Consider the following 16,525-nt stretch of genomic DNA (forward strand, 5'->3'; position numbering starts at 1 on the left):
GCAATTACACATAATCTTCCAAATTGGGCTGTTTACTATTTCATTTCTCCCATTCACAGAATCGTTGTCTTCCAGACACTCTGCTCATGGACATAGAATATGCCACTGGTACCGGACGTAGCCCAGCTGGAATCATAGAGCAGAGGATGAGGGCAATTTCTCCATCAGCTGCTCTGCCCACCTGCGGCCACTGCCCCACTTGCCCAGGCCCTCGTTCCTTGTAAGACTCCAACTGGAGCCCTGTGTGGACTTGGAAGAGAGAGCTGGCACATCCTCCCAGGGATCAACTGACAAAGAAGACCTCAAGGACTACTTCACCTTGTTATTTCTTCTTGTTGCTTTTCCTGCATGAGGTAACACCAGGGTAAAACTTAAGAGTTGAAGTTAGATGTAGCTGGAAGTATCTGGTGCCTTCAAGAGGGGAGTCGTACTTAAAGAACAGGCTATAGGGCTGCTCAACCCTAAACATATAGCCAAACACACACATGAAGATCTTAAAGATGTTCTACAAGGCCTGTCCTTGTAGTTGGTTTTTTGTTTGTTTGTTTTGCGGTATGCGGGCCTCTCACTGTTGTGGCCTCTCCCGTTGTGGAGCACAGGCTCCGGACGCACAGGCTCAGTGGCCATGGCTCACGGGCCCAGCTGCTCCGCGGCACGTGGGATCTTCCCGGACTGGGGCACGAACCCGTGTCCCCTGCATCGGCAGGTGGACACTCAACCACTGCGCCACCAGGGAAGCCCTTTGTAGTTGGTTTTGAGTAACTCAAAATAAATTGTTGGCTTACTGCCAAATCCCTTGTCGTCTGGGGCAGAGGAGAATTTATTCTTATTCCTCTTCTCAGTCTTGGCACTACTGATATTTTGTATAGATAATTCTTTATTGTGGAGGTTACACTGTGCACAGTCAGATGTTTAGCAAGTGTGAGCATAGATTTTGACAGATGGGATATATGCAAAGGGAGTGGTCAGATCATGTGTAAAAATAGAACTCTGACCCACAATCTGCAGTAACTCGTGTAGGAAGTCAAACCACAACCTCTGTTAACAATCCACCCCAAATCGTCAGAACTTAATAACTCCCGGCTTCTCTGATTTTTGCCCTGGCTTCCAATTTAGGAACAACCAAAGAAAGCCAAATATGCTCCCCTGGTCAATTACACAGGCGCCTCCAGCTTCCCCAAGCCAACAGCCCCCAAGCCTTCTCTCTCTCTCTTTTTTTTTTTTTTAACATCTTTATTGGAGTATAATTTCTTTACAGTGGTGTGTGTGTTTCTGCTTTATAACAAAGTGAATCAGCTATACATATACACATATCTCCATATCTCCTTCCTCTTGCATCTCCCTCCCACCCTCCTTATCCCACCCCTCTAGGTGGTCACAAAGCACCGAGCTGATCTCCCTGTGCTGTGCGGCTGCTTCCCACTAGCTATGGGTTTTATACTTGGTAGTGTATATATGTCCATGCCTTCTCTCTTTTTCACTGTAAAGCTTTCCACTCCTCTGCTTGACTTTGAGTCTCTGCCAGATGCAAGTGATGGTGGCTGATCCTCTTGCTATAGTGACCTCTCAGTAAACTAGCCTGTGACATAATACACTTTTGGTCTTTGTCCCTGTTTCCTGTCACCCAGCTCCTAAATCCCTTGGAGTCTTTGAAGCGATGTGTTTTTTTTGTGTGCTAATGAGATGACTGGTGTCTGGGGCTCCCAGAGAGGCTCTGGATGGGGACTCGTTGCCAGGGAAACCAACCAGGTGATCAAAGGGTTGGAAAATTTGGTCCCACTCCCTAACCTCCAGGGAAGGGAGAGGGGTTAGAGGTTACTCACCAATGGCCAATTATTTCATCAATCATGACTACGTAAGGAAGCCTCCATAAAATAATCCTAGCTAGAGGAGTTCAGAGAGCTTCCAGGTTGCTGGGCAGGTGACTCACCTAGAGAGAGCATGGAAGTTCTGTGTCCTTTCCCACATACTTTAGCCTATGCATTTCTGCCATCTGGCTCTTTCTGATTTGTATCCTTTCTAATATGTAACCTAGTAAGTAACCTGTTTTCCCGAGTTATGTTAGCTGTTCTAGAAAAGTATCAAACCCAAAGAGGGGGTGGTGGGAACCTCTGATTTATAACCTGTCTGTCAGAAGCATAGGTGACCACCTGGACTTGCGATTGGCATCTGACGTGGAGGCCGTCTTGTGGGACTGAGCCCTTAACCTGTGGGGTCTCTGTTACCTCCAGGTAGATAGTTTCAGAATTGAATAGAATTTTAGGACACCAGCTGGTTCTGCATAAATGGAGAATTGCTTGGTGTAGGAAAAACTTGCACACATCTGGTGTCAGAAGTGAAATGTTGGTGTGAGTGTAGAAAAATGTAGTTTACTTTTATAGCTTATTCTTATTCTCATTTGGATGGTTTTCATGTAGTTCCATCATTTTCACCTATTCATGGTCCTAGTGAGTTAGAAAATAGGATCTTTAGGGAGTGGACACAGGATAGCTAAATTTTGACTGGTGAGGTCAGAAAGAATGGGATGTTGTTTTGAGGTGTGAGGACACCCGGGCCCATGATTGGGGAGCAGTTTTAATTGTTGGGGAGTTTGGGAGGAGAAGAAGAGAGACTGAGTGCTATACACAGGCTATTTCACATTGTTTCCTAGATGCCATGATGACTATTAAAATTAAGAATCCTTCATTATATTTTCCACCAGCATATATAAACTATTTTACACAGAATGTCTCATTTGACCCTCACAAAATTTTGTGGGTAGTCACAGCAGAGGTTTTTAATCTCAATTTTGAGTACAATTTTATCCCTGGTTGAGGAGATCAGCTCAAAGAAGTTAGGGCACCTGCAGAGAGTTGCATGGGAGTCACCATGAATGGTCCAGGTTTCCGTCCTCCCCAAGTGCTTGGCTCACCACCCGGCCACTCCCAGCATCACCACAGTCCTGTACTAAGGACCCTATTCCTGGATATCAGTACCCACAAAGCCTCATACCTTGATGTGTAGAGCAAATGACCGTTGAGTTCCTGGTTTGTATCTCCAGACCGCCTTACAGCGATCAAAAGCTCCCCAACGTCCTCCTCTGTTTTGTATTCTGCCTCTGGAATATAAACTGCTGATTCTAGAAAAGATGATAGAAGACATTTTGGCAAGACTTAAGTTTAATTGGTGATATTGGTGATATTTTAACCTGAGCGGAAATATACAAAATCTTTGACCCTTATATATTCCAACATGGTTAACTGCATGAAATACAGTAAGAATAGGAAATATATATCATTAAGTGGAGCTGGAGGGGCAGTGAAATTGAGTTTAGCAGACACCTTCTGAAAGCTTAAAAAGGTTATCTAGCACTAAAATGGAAAGAATTATCACAGCAATTTTGTGTTTTTTTTTTTTTTTTTGAGGTCACATTTTAGGTCTTCTCAATAAAGATCTCAGATTTCTGCCCTTGCTTTACTTTTAGTGTGTGTGTGTTTTTAATGCTTTTAACAATCAGGTAATATAATTCATTAATGCATAAAATCTTTTCCAGCTTCATTCAACAAACATTTGATTCATTTATTGAGCAGATATCATGGTAAGACACAAGGCTGGACACTTAATATGTTGAGAAAAAGAAGCTACTCGTCCTGCCTTAACTCTTAAAATAATATTTCCACTGAAATTTCCTGAGCTGGGTATGTGGGTATGTGTGTGTGCACTTCTGTTATATTATTGTTATCTGCCATGCATTTTGGGACATAAAAATATACACATATGCATCATCAGAATAGTCACTGAAATACGAGTATGAATACTGGTCATCTCTTGTTGATGGAATTATGTGTACTATTTTGGGGGGGCGGGGCTTTTCATTAGGCATGCATTGTGTAGTTAACATATATGTGTTTGTTTAAAAATATAAAATTTTGAAGTGGGTTGTCCTACTCACAGAGTCAAGTGGAGAACTGAAGTAATTCTCTGGATTAAACCACATTTAATAGACTCAGATCTGTCCTCTGTATCATATATACATACATGCACAAAATTTCTTCCTCTCAGTAATGGAAGCAAGAAGGAAAAATATTGTAGTAGACCATCCTTTCTTCTTTTGGAACTATTACTAAGAGTTTACCCATAATTCAATGTTGAATTATCTAGCTAATCATTTGTTAATTTTTTTCTTCTTTATTTTCCTGCCTTTGGAAAACACTTGTACCGAGTTACAGAGGAGAAAGACCAGTGATAATTTTCATTCTGCCATTTTACCTCCCTATGGTAGTCTACTGTCTGGACATCAATTGATTCTAAAGGTTGTCATCATGGAGGAAGTTAAAAGTGAATTACAGTTATTAATGTCATGTGAAAAACCTGATACATTAGGACTGAGTTATTCAGTAACGTTCTCTATTTTCCCATTCTGGGCAGCCTGTTCATATCCATCTAGGAATCCAAATCCCATTTTATTCTTCAAGAGTCAGCTCAAATCCTGCCTCCTCCAAAAAGCTTAATTGTTTGGAATGATGGTGATCTTTCCACTTTCTTAGCTCAGAACTCTGTTTTGGCCATGTACCCTTACATCTGGCTTTCCTAATTGATTCATGTGTTTAAGTGTTGTTATCAACAAAACGGATCAGATACCTCATTCATTGGGTGGTGAGGGCAGTGTTTTCTATTTTTGTCTGCCGGAGTGCAAAGCGTGTAGAACAGTATTTCTCAAATTGTGTTTCAAGAAAACTAGAACTCAAGGATTTTAAAGGATATTCTTTGGGCACCACAAATTAAAAAAAAAAAAAAAAAAGGTCTATGGTCTAATTTGAGAAAACCAGATAAACTAAGTTAAACAGGTTTCTTTTTTCTTTTCTTTTTTTTATTGAAATATAGTTGATTTACAATACTGTGTTAGTTTAAACAGGTTTCTTTATAGGAGAATTTCTCAGGAGCCTTAATAAGCTAATGTGAATTATGATGCTTCAAAGGAAGGGAGATATTTGAAGTTGCCTAGACTTACTTGGTCCATGGAAAGCTTACTGACCCTGTTGTAGAAATTCTATTTTATTTTCTGTTATGCAGTTTGGGACCTGCTGATACAGGAGATTCTTCATAGATTCTTGTGGCATTTAACTAAGACTTCCTTCCTGATAGTTAAGTCATGCACTTCTAGGGGATCCCTGAAGTATTTCAACTCTCATGATAGTCGATGTGTCTAATTAACATTCAAATATGAATACTAAAATCTTCTTTTAGGGACTATTCTTCTACTATCACAAAAAGAGGCAACAAATAGCACGATCACTGGCTAACATTTTTTCCTTTTTAATTTCTCTGGGGAGATATTTGCTGAATGAATGAACCAATAAATGAGTAGAATGAACCGATGAATTCAAGTCTGTGATGCACAAGTATAACAGAACTTTGTGGAACACATGCTAAAAACGAATCCGTTGGTTGGTTCCCAATGGCCACATCTAGGGCGAGGGATATATGAGGTCTCCACCTGATCCGGTGGGGAGCTCCCAGAAAATTGTGAGAAGATGTGGCCTGGAATGAGTCCTGAGGATTAGCCATTTGGGGGCGAAGCTGCGCCATATTTAGTGTGCAGAGAACTAAGAGTGAGGACTTGGGCCTTTGTTAAAGGAATGTTGGCAAACCTATATCCCTTTCAAAAATCCTAAGAACAAAGGAAAAATGACTGCCTTGGACTGATTTACTTAACTTTAAACCCTAAGTGGGATTGAACGTGTCCAGTGGCTTATGGAGCTTGAGGGAGGTATAAATGCCTGAAATGGACCCAGGAACCCATATTAGTTAATAGGTCATACTAATAGGAACCACATACCATCTTCAGCATTCACAATTTCAACAGTTGCCATTTCTGGAAACTCCAGTGCAGCCCTGACAGGGTTTGTCAGAATGATCTGGAAGGTCTCTGAAGCCTCATATTCATTGTCTGATAGAATTCTCACTCTCCACGTGGCTGTAGTCTGTCCGGGATTGAATTTGACCTGTTTCCGGCCCTTTCCTTTAAATCTATATCTTTATTTGCAGTTTCATCTTTGGTTACAATGCCTAAACAAAAATCAGGAAACTATAAATATATAAACAAGTGACGGATGGGATATTCTTTCACATCTATTGTTTTTCTATGGTTGATGAAAAGCAAATAACACAGAAATTGCTTCTTTTAATGTTCCTAGAAGGCACTTATAAACTATACTTTTGTGTGTGGTTTTTTTTTTTTTTTTTTTTTGCGGTACACGGGCCTCTCACTGTCGTGGCCTCTCCGTTGCAAAGCACAGGCTCCGGACACACAGGCTCAGCGGCCATGGCTCACGGGCCCAGCCGCTCCGTGGCATGTGGGATCTTCCCGGACTGGGGCAGGAACCCGTGTCCCCTGCATCGGCAGGCGGACTCTCAACCACTGTGCCACCAGGGAAGCCCTTTGTGTTTTTTTAAATCAAAATATAGCTGATTTACAATACTGTGTTAGTTTCACATGTATAGCAAAGTGATTCAGTTATACATATATCTATATATATTTCAGATTATTTTCCATTATAGGTTATTACAAGATACTGAATATAGCTCCCTGTGATACATAGTAAACCCTTGTTGCTTATCTATTTTATGTATAGTAGTTTGTATCTGTTAATCCCATATGCCTAATTTATCCCTCCCCACTCCCTTTCCCTTTTGGTAACCATAAATTTGTTTTCTGTGTCTGTGAGTCTGTTTCTATTTTGTATATAGTTTCATTTGTATTATTTTTTAGATTCCATATATAAGTGATATAATATAATATTTGTCTTTCTTTGTCTGACTTACTTAACCAAGTATAATATTCTCTAGGTTCATCCATATTGCTGCAAATGGCATTATTTCATTCTTTTTTATGGCTGAGTAATATTCCATTGTGTATATGTATATATATATATATATATATATATATATATATATATACACACACACACATGCACACACACACATATACGATGTGGTATATATATACCACATCTTCTTAACCCACGTGTCTGTTGATAGGCACTTGGGTTGTTTCCATGCCTTGGCTATTGGAAATGGTGCTGCTAGGAACATTGGGGTGCATGTATCTTTTTGAATTAGAGTTATAAACTATACTTTTGGCTAAGAGAGGGTGTCTAAGCAGAGGGGCATGAAAGTGAGAGAAAAGCAGGGAAGGAGGAGTGACAGAAAAGAGAGAACACTGTACATATATTGGAGGAATTTATAACCTAATAGGGTGAAAACAATTATACATAATCAAAAGAAGTAGCTACAACTAAACACAATAATGTATCATGTACTTGTAAATAATTTTTCAAAAGAAATAGCTAGAACTAAGCATAATAATGTATTCTATGCTTAAAAACAATTTTGAAAGAAACGGAGTGACTTGAGGATTGTGGTATGTGGCTATGAAATGTCTCTTCATTTTCCTGGAGTCCTTTGAGTTGAAAAAGAAAAAGAAAGGGGGAAAATAGAAGGAGGAGAATAAATTGTTGTACATAAGCCTGTAACGTACATGGAGTGAAAACCATGGCATAATTTCCCATGCATTTTTTAGAAGTTCCCCCAAATCTGTTATTGATTCTCTTCCAATCCATTCTCTTATCATTATTTTTAAGCCTAAATTTCATGTTTCTGTTACCTTTTGCCAACAACCAATCCAAAGTTACATACTGATAAATGATGTTTCTCCAAGGTGTCCCCTGCATGTCAGGGTCACTTCTAAGAATGTGGAATCTTCCTCCACAATGTAATACTCTTTCTCCAAAGCAATCCAAGCCCAGGATAGATGTAAACATTGATTTGTTAGCTTATTTCCTCCTGTTGTTGACAGGGGTAAAAGAGATGTTAGATGGACTATTAGATGAAAAAAAAAATATTGGGGTTTGCATTTTGTTTCTGAAGTCAAGGGTTTTATTTTTTGATGAAAAGTGGATTTTATTAGAAGTACGTACACACTTAGGCAAACATTTTTCCCTCTGGAAGGCAATAGATGCTATGCCTGGAATTAGCCCCTTTCCATTCCAACTCCCTTTGAATCTATATCTTCCCAGGACCAACTTATTACAGCAAGAGGCACCCTCGGCCAGAAACTGTACTGAACACCTGGCATAGATGTTAACTGATTCTTAGGTAACTTTGAGCTGAAACCCTTATGTTGAAGTCAAGGGTTTTAAAAATAAATGCTCCTCATTAAAAGGATCATACACCATGATCAAGTGGGGTTTATCCCAGGAATGCAAGGATTCTTCAATATATGCAAACCAATCAATGTGATAAACCGTATTAACAAGTTGAAGGAGAAAAACCATATGATCATCTCAATAGATGCAGAAAAAGCTTTTGACAAATTTCAACACTGATTTATGATAAAAACCCTCCAGAAAGTAAGCATAGAGGGAACTTACCTCAACATAATAAAGGCGATATATGACAAACCCACAGCCAATATCGCTCTGAACAGTGAAAAACTTAAACCATTTCCTCTAAGATCAGGAACAAGACAAGGTTGTCCACTCTGACCACTATTATTCAATAGTTTTGGAAGTTTTAGCCACAGCCATCTGAGAAGAAAAAGAAATAAAAGGAATCCAAATCGGAAAAGAAGAAGTAAAGCTGTCACTGTTTGCAGATGACATGATACTATACACAGAGAATCCTAAAGATGCTACCAGAAAACAACTAGAGCTAATCAATGAATTTGGTAAAGTTGCAGGATACAAAAATTAATGCACAGAAATCTCTTGCATTCTTATACACTAATGATGAAAAATGTGAAAGAAAAATTAAGGAAACACTCCCATTTACCATTGCAACAAAAAGAATAAAATAAAATGCCTATGAATAAACCTACCTAAGGAGACAAAAGACCTGTATGCAGAAAACTACAAGACACTGATGAAAAAATTTAAAGATGATATAAACAGATGGAGAGATATACCATGTTCTTGGATTGGAAGAATCAACATTGTGAAAATGACTCTACTACCCAAAGCAATCTACAGATTCAATGCAATCCCTATCAAACTACCAATGGCATTTTTCACAGAACTAGAACCAAAAAATTTCACAATTTGTATGGAAACACAAAAGACCCCGAATAGCCAAAGCAATCTTGAGAAAGAAAAACGGAGCTTGAGGAATCAGTCTCCCTGACTTCGGACTATACTACAAAGCTACAGTAATCAAGAGAGTATGGTACTGGCACAAAAACAGAAATATACATCAGTGGAACAGGATAGAAAGCCCAGAGATAAACCCACACACGTATGGTCACCTTACTTTGATAAAGAAGTCAAGAGTGTAAAATGGAGAAAAGACAGCCTCTTCAATAAGTGGTGCTGGGAAAACTGGACAGCTACATGTAAAAGAATGAAATTAGAACAATCTGTAGCACCATACACAAAAATAAACTCAAAATGGATTAAAGACCTAACTGTAAGGCCAGACACTATAAAAGCCTTAGTGGAAAACATAGGCAGAACACTCCATGACATAAATCACAGCAAGATCCTTTTTGACCCACCTCCTAGAGAAATGGAAGTAAAAACAAAAATAAACAAATGGGACCTGATGAAATTTAAAAGCTTTTGCACAGCAAAGGAAAACATAAACAAGACGAAAAGACAACCCTCAGAATGGGAGAAAATATTTGGAAATTAAGCAACCGACAAAGGATTAATCTCCAAAATTTACAATTACATTTGGAATTACAATGGAAGAAAAAGCATCTCCTGCAACTGGGGACTGGTTGCTGCTACAAAGAACCACTTGTAGAAGCATGTAAACTAGGGCTCTCTGACTCACTTTCAACTTATTGCCCAATATAATAGATATCAGATACCAAAGTGAGTGCAGGACAGACCACCATATGCAAAGTTTGTAACAGAAAGCTTTACTAACCAATTCCACAACTACTGAACCCTAACATCAGATCAAGCATATCAAAAGCGGGCAGCATGTGGGCAAGAGAGGAGGATTTGTGAAGAGCGTACTTTTGAAAAAGCTGGTGCACTGGGGGAAATCCCTACCACCACCCTAGAAGAGTGTGGACATGGGATGGGGCTGCAGTCTTCACCTCCAGCATAGAGGTAGTAGACTCCATTGAACCTCTTGAGGAGTTGACATGTCCTCTGCAGTCAGAGACCCATGTGAACACATATGATGCGTTGTTTTTTTTTAAAACATCTTTATTGGAGTATAATTGCTTTAAAATTGTGTGTTAGTTTCTGCTGTATAACAAAGTGAATCAGCTATACATATACACATATCCCCATATCCCCTCCCTCTTGCATCTCCCTGCCACCCTCCCTATCCCACCCCTCTAGGTGGTCACAAAGCACCGAGCTGATTTCCCTGTGCTATGTGGCTGCTTCCCACTAGCTATCTATTTTACATTCGGTAGCGTATATATGTCCATGCCACTCTCTCACTTCGTCCCAGCTTACCCTTCCCCCTCCCCGTGTCCTCAAGTCCATTCTCTATGTCTGCATCTTTATTCCTGTCCTGCCCCTAGGTTCTTCAGAACCTTTTTCTTTTAGATTCCATATATGTTAGCATACGGTATTTGTTTCTCTCTTTCTGACTTACTTCACTCTGTATGACAGTCTCTAGGTCCATCCACCTCACTATAAAAAATTCAGTTTTGTTTCTTTTTATGGCTGAGTAATATTCCATTGTATATATTTGCCACATCTTCTTTATCTATTCATCTGTCGTTGGACACTTAGTTTGCTTCTGAAAGCTTAAACAGTCTTGGCAGGTTAGAGAGAGTGGAGAGGGCTGTATTCAGGAAGTAATTGAAAAGAGTATCCCAAAGAGTGGGACAAAGAAAGCATGCATGTGGATCAGAGGTGTAGGAAAGTGTGAGCAAGTGTCCTTTTTATAGCTTAAGTTATTATTATTATTAAGTTCATTTATTTTCCTTCAAGCAACAGGAGAATAAATTGTTTTAAAAAAACTACGTGGAACAAAACTGATGTTCTAATGTTCTAAGAAGAGAATGTCAGCGCATAACAGGGGATGGGGGTAAAGAGGGACAAACATGCACCAAATACCTATATGTACCAGGCACTGGACTAGGCAGTATAATCTGCAAACAAAAAAGAAAAAGAAAAAGGAAAGGCAAGCAAGATGAAGGAGATAGGAGTCAGTGAACAGGCACTGACAGGACCAACCAGGAGAAGGAAAGGGTCTCAGTGCACAAAAAGGTGAAGTTTGAAAAAGGAATGGCTTAGAAAGTAACTATTAAAGTAATAATGGAGAAAAACACCCAACTGCAGAATTTCTAGTTTATTGAATTTGAAGGGCATAATGCATTTATGTTTCACAATTATATCCCATTAGGTTAAAAAAAAAGGAAAAGTACAAGTATTTTATCCAAATACTGTATTCAGGAAGGTTTCATTTTGATGAAAATGATTTACTAATTCTAGTTGCTGTATGACCTCTTCTTTTAAAAATGCAATAACTTAAAACTTAAAATTAAAACTAAAACTTAAAGCAAAACAGAAGAGGTTATACACTGCTAAAGACAATTTTGAAAATACATTTAATGAAAGCTGATGCTCAAATAGGTAAAATCAAATACTGAATGATAAAGTAGCAGCCACTGTCAAATGTTAATGGTTTATGTCCCTGAACTTGGAAAAAGATTTAATTGAATAGGATATTTGATCTTAAATGTTTAATAATCACCCAATGAAAATATAATATTATATATACTTATGTTTTCTACTACTCCATGCCATTTTCAAATAGCTTCATTGTCATAAGCATTTAGCTTCTACAGCTACCAACATAATATAATTTGATAATGTATTTGAATTTCATAAGCACCTATTCATTATGCATTTGGAAATAATACCTATAACTGACAATTGTCACAAAGTGTCAGTTAATGTCATTAGTCATTTGGAAAATGCTTCACAGTGCCTCATTTTGAGGAAATGTGCTACTCTGAATTGTGGCTTGATGTGTACAGCTCCAGCTGCACGTCTACAGATTATAAATATAATGGGTTTTTTAAAAATAGAGTTGTACATTCAGGGAAAAGTAAGTAACTTGAGATAGAAGAATTAGAAAATTGGGTAAGAGAAAAAGTCAAATTGCATATCAGACAGATTCTCCATTTTCTTCCCCTAGCTGTTTCCCTTTGATCTTGGAGCTGTAGGTAGCTATCTAAAAAATGTGCTTTGTTAGGTGGAATATGCCACATTCCCTTCCTGCACAGGGATATTTATTATTCCACTCCCATTTCTTTTGTGTAATTCACTTCTCATCCGTGATTCCTTGGCCTGCCTGGTTGTCTGCCTTCAGTGGGTGTGAACGCCCATGTCCCAGGGCTGTGGAGGAGAGCTGTCTCCTCTTGGAGTCTCTGACCCCAAAAGGTCAAGTCCATTCTCTTTTTGAGAAATAATAGGCTGTTTTGTGTAGGCTAACATCAGGTTCTTCAGAAAGGCGGGAACCCAGAGCAAACAGATAAGCTATCTGCAGTCATTTCTCTCCGTGTGTTCTCCTCAGCTACAGCGAGCTTCCTCCCATGCAATGCTTCTAAATCCCCTTCTGCAGTCTTTGGAAATGTGGGAGCAGGTGTTGGAGGGAGAAGCCTTTGTACTCACCTGGTGGGCAGGTGAGGGCAGCAGGGCGCAGGTTTAATGTGTTTTATTTTTATTTTTAATTTATTTATTGTAGTTATTTATTTTTGGCTGTGTTGGGTCTTCGTTGCTGTGTGCGGGCTTTCTCTAGTTGCGGTGAGCAGGGGTTATTCTTCGTTGTGGTGCGCGGGCTTCTCATTGCCGTGGTTTCTCTTGTTGTGGAGCATGGGCTTTAGGCGCGCGGGCTTCAGTAGTTGTGGCACGTGGGCTCAGTAGTTGTGGCTCGTGGGCTCTAGAGCTCAGGCTCAGTAGTTGTTGCACATGGGCTTAGTTGCTCTGCGGCATGTGGGATCTTCCCAGACCAGGCATCGAACCTGTGTCCCCTGCATTGGCAGGCGGATTCTTAACCACTGCGCACCAGGGAAGCCCTAATGTGTTTTAAAAAGAAGTGTTTGGTATATTCTTTTGGGAGATGTCTCCAAACTGTCTTGATGATATATTTGGCTCTCCATTTAGAAGGCTATGAACCCAACATGTTACTGCTATGGATAACAATACAAGTTTTCTGTGTCCTTTCCCTCCTTCTTAAGAGTTTTTCAATATAAACTCAGTGGAAGTGGTGTGAAAAAATATAGACCACAAGCTTTTATTAGATTCTTCTGTAAGCCTCAGTAGGGGCACCATTGGCTGCTTTTGACACAAAATAAAATTACCCAAGAAACTCTTAAAGCAAGACTTTAGAAAACAATAATAATAATTTTAAATAGATTCTATATGTTGATTACTTGATTACACAAATCTATACATGTGATAAAGTGACACAGAACTATGCAAACCCAGTATACCAATGTCAATTTCCTAGTTTCCAACTAGCAGGAAAGTAGAAATACACTTAATGGCCATTTGCGAATGGCCATTTCTGTTTGGGAGTTAGGGCTCCATATGGGTTAACTGGAAGGGAGAAAACATTATGCTTTCTTCCTTCTTTAGAGTGTATAGGATTCAAGGAAGATGTGAAACATGTTCTTCCTTCCAGAGAACGTAATTTAATGTAATGTAGTATGGCAACTTCCTATTTGGAAATCAGAATAATCATTCTCATTTTTGGATATAATCTAGATAGATACAGACAAAGTGATGGGGTAATTTCATGTATTTAATGAAAGAATCTTTTAATCTAATTTTAAAAAATCTCACTCTATTTTCTTTGCCCTCCCCATTGGAGGTGGAGACTATATTTGATTACTGTGCTTTAGGGCCAGGGATGCTAGGGGTCTCTGTTCCCTAAGCAATCTAGTAATTTAAATAAATTGCCCATGACAGAGTCTTGATTTTTCATTAGGGAGAAGACACAGAAGCAGTGAATTCCGGCTCCACACACCAGACTAATGGGGTTGTTGAGGCAGCAAGAGGGGTCGTGGCCCTCAGTATCCCGGAGAGCCAGTCAGTGTCTGACTCGGTAAGTACCACATCCAGGTGCATCCTCTGTGCTTAGTATCACATATTTCATATTCATGCTTCTGATTACTGACCCTGTGAAACAACTTACACTCACTTCCAAAATATTTATTTGGTGATATCAAAATATTTATTTGGTGATATCTTTATTTTTTTATTTTTTTTGCGGTACATGGGCCTCTCACTGTTGTGGCCTCTCCCGTTGCAGAGCACAGGCTCTGGATGCGCAGGCTCAGCGGCCATGGCTCACGGGCCCAGCCGCTCATGGCATGTGGGATCTTCCCGGACCGGGGCACGAACCCGTGTCCCCTGCATCGGCAGGCGGACTCTCAACCACTGTGCCACCAGGGAAGCCCTATTTGGTGATATCTTTTTTTTTTTTTTTAATGATCCTTTTAATGTGTCATTGGATTCTGTTTGCTAGTATTTTCTTTTTTTTTAAATTTATTTTTATTTTTATTTTTTTTTAATTTTTATTTTACATATTTAATCAGTTATACATATACATATGTTCCCATATCCCCTCCCTTTTGCGTCTCCCTCCCACCCTCCCTATCCCACCCCTCCAGGCGGTCACAAAGAACCAAGCTGATCTCCCTGTGCTATGCGGCTGCTTCCCACTAGCTATCTACCTTACGTTTGGTAGTGTATATATGTCCATGCCGCTCTTTCACTTTGTCACAGCTTACCCTTCCCCCTCCCCATATCCTCAAGTCCATGCTCTAGTAGGTCTGTGTCTTTATTCCTGTCTTACCCCTATGTTCTTCATGACATTTTTTTTTCTTAAATTCCATATATATGTGTCAGCATACAGTATTTGTCTTTCTCTTTCTGACTTACTTCACTCTGTATGACAGACTCTAGGTCCATCCACCTCATTACAAATAGCTCAATTTCATTTCTTTTTATGGCTGAGTAATATTCCATTGTATATATGTGCCACATCTTCTTTACCCATTCATCCGATGATGGACACTTAGGTTGTTTCCATCTCCGGGCTATTGTAAATAGGGCTGCTATGAACATTTTGGTACATGTCTCTTCTTGAATTATGGTTTTCTCAGGGTATATGCCCAGTAGTGGGATTGCTGGGTCATATGGTAGTTCTATTTGTAGTTTTTTAAGGAACCTCCATACCGTTCTCCATAGTGGCTGTACCAATTCACATTCCCACCAGCAGTGCAAGAGTGTTCCCTTTTTTCCACACCCTCTCCAGCATTTATTGTTTCTAGATTTTTTGATGATGGCCATTCTGACTGGTGTGAGATGATATCTCATTGTAGTTTTGATTTGCATTTCTCTAATGAGTAAAGATGTTGAGCATCCTTTCATGTGTTTGTTGGCAGTCTGTATATCTTCTGTGGAGAAATGTCTATTTAGGTCTTCTGCCCATTTTTGGATTGGGTTGTTTGTTTTTTTCCTATTGAGCTGCATGAGCTGCTTATAAATTTTGGAGATTAATCCTTTGTCAGTTGCTTCATTTGCAAATATTTTCTCCCATTCTGAGGGTTGTCTTTTGGTCTTGTTTATGGTTTCCTTTGCTGTGCAAAAGCTTTGAAGTTTCATTAGGTCCCATGTGTTTATTTTTGTCTTTATTTCCATTTCTCTAGGAGGTGGGTCAAAAAAGATCTTGCTGTGATTTATGTCATAGAGTGTTCTGCCTATGTTTTCCTCTAGGAGTTTGATAGTGTCTGGCCTTACATTTAGGTCTTTAATCCATTTTGAGCTTATTTTTGTGTATGGTGTTAGGGAGTGATCTAATCTCATACTTTTACATGTCCCTGTCCAGTTTTCCCAGCACCACTTATTGAAGAGACTGTCCTTTCTCCACTGTACATTCCTGCCTCCTTTATCAAAGATAAGGTGACCATATGTCCGTGGGTTTATCTCTGGGCTTTCTATCCTGTTCCATTGATCTATCTTTCTGTTTTTGTGCCAGTACCATACTGTCTTGATTACTGTAGCTTTGTAGTATAGTCTGAAGTCAGGGAGCCTGATTCCTCCAGCTCCATTTTTCGTTCTCAAGATTGCTTTGGCTATTCGGGGTCTTTTGTGTTTCCATACAAATTGTGAAATTTTTTGTTCTAGTTCTGTGAAAAATGCCAGTGGTAGTTTGATAGGGATTGCATTGAATCTGTAGATTGCTTTGGGTAGTAGAGTCATTTTCACAATGTTGATTCTTCCAATCCAAGAACATGGTACATCTCTCCATCTATTTGTATCATCTTTAATTTCTTTCATCAGTGTCTTATAATTTTCTGCATACAGGTCTTTTGTCTCCTTAGGTAGGTTTATTCCTAGATATTTTATTCTTTTTGTTGCAATGGTAAATGGGAGTGTTTCCTTGATTTCACGTTCAGATTTTTCATCATTAGTATATAGGAATGCCAGAGATTTCTGTGCATTAATTTTGTATCCTGCAACTTTACCAAATTCATTGATTAGCTCTAGTAGTTTTCTGGTAGCAT

At 39.3% G+C, this 16,525-nt stretch overlaps 1 protein-coding gene across 1 annotated transcript in view; it reads right to left on the reverse strand.

Moving 5' to 3' along the window:
* FREM3 (FRAS1 related extracellular matrix 3) overlaps positions 1–16,525 on the reverse strand; it is a 52,702-nt gene that overhangs the window by 15,380 nt on the left and 20,797 nt on the right. The window contains 5 exon segments of the mRNA XM_060098131.1: positions 2,992–3,016; positions 3,018–3,118; positions 5,819–6,001; positions 6,004–6,048; positions 7,678–7,824. Of these exon segments, the coding sequence (XP_059954114.1) occupies positions 2,992–3,016; positions 3,018–3,118; positions 5,819–6,001; positions 6,004–6,048; positions 7,678–7,824 (501 nt within the window).

The sequence above is a fragment of the Mesoplodon densirostris genome, chromosome 1 (assembly GCF_025265405.1).
Source record: "Mesoplodon densirostris isolate mMesDen1 chromosome 1, mMesDen1 primary haplotype, whole genome shotgun sequence".
NCBI classification, from domain to species: Eukaryota; Metazoa; Chordata; class Mammalia; order Artiodactyla; family Ziphiidae; genus Mesoplodon; species Mesoplodon densirostris.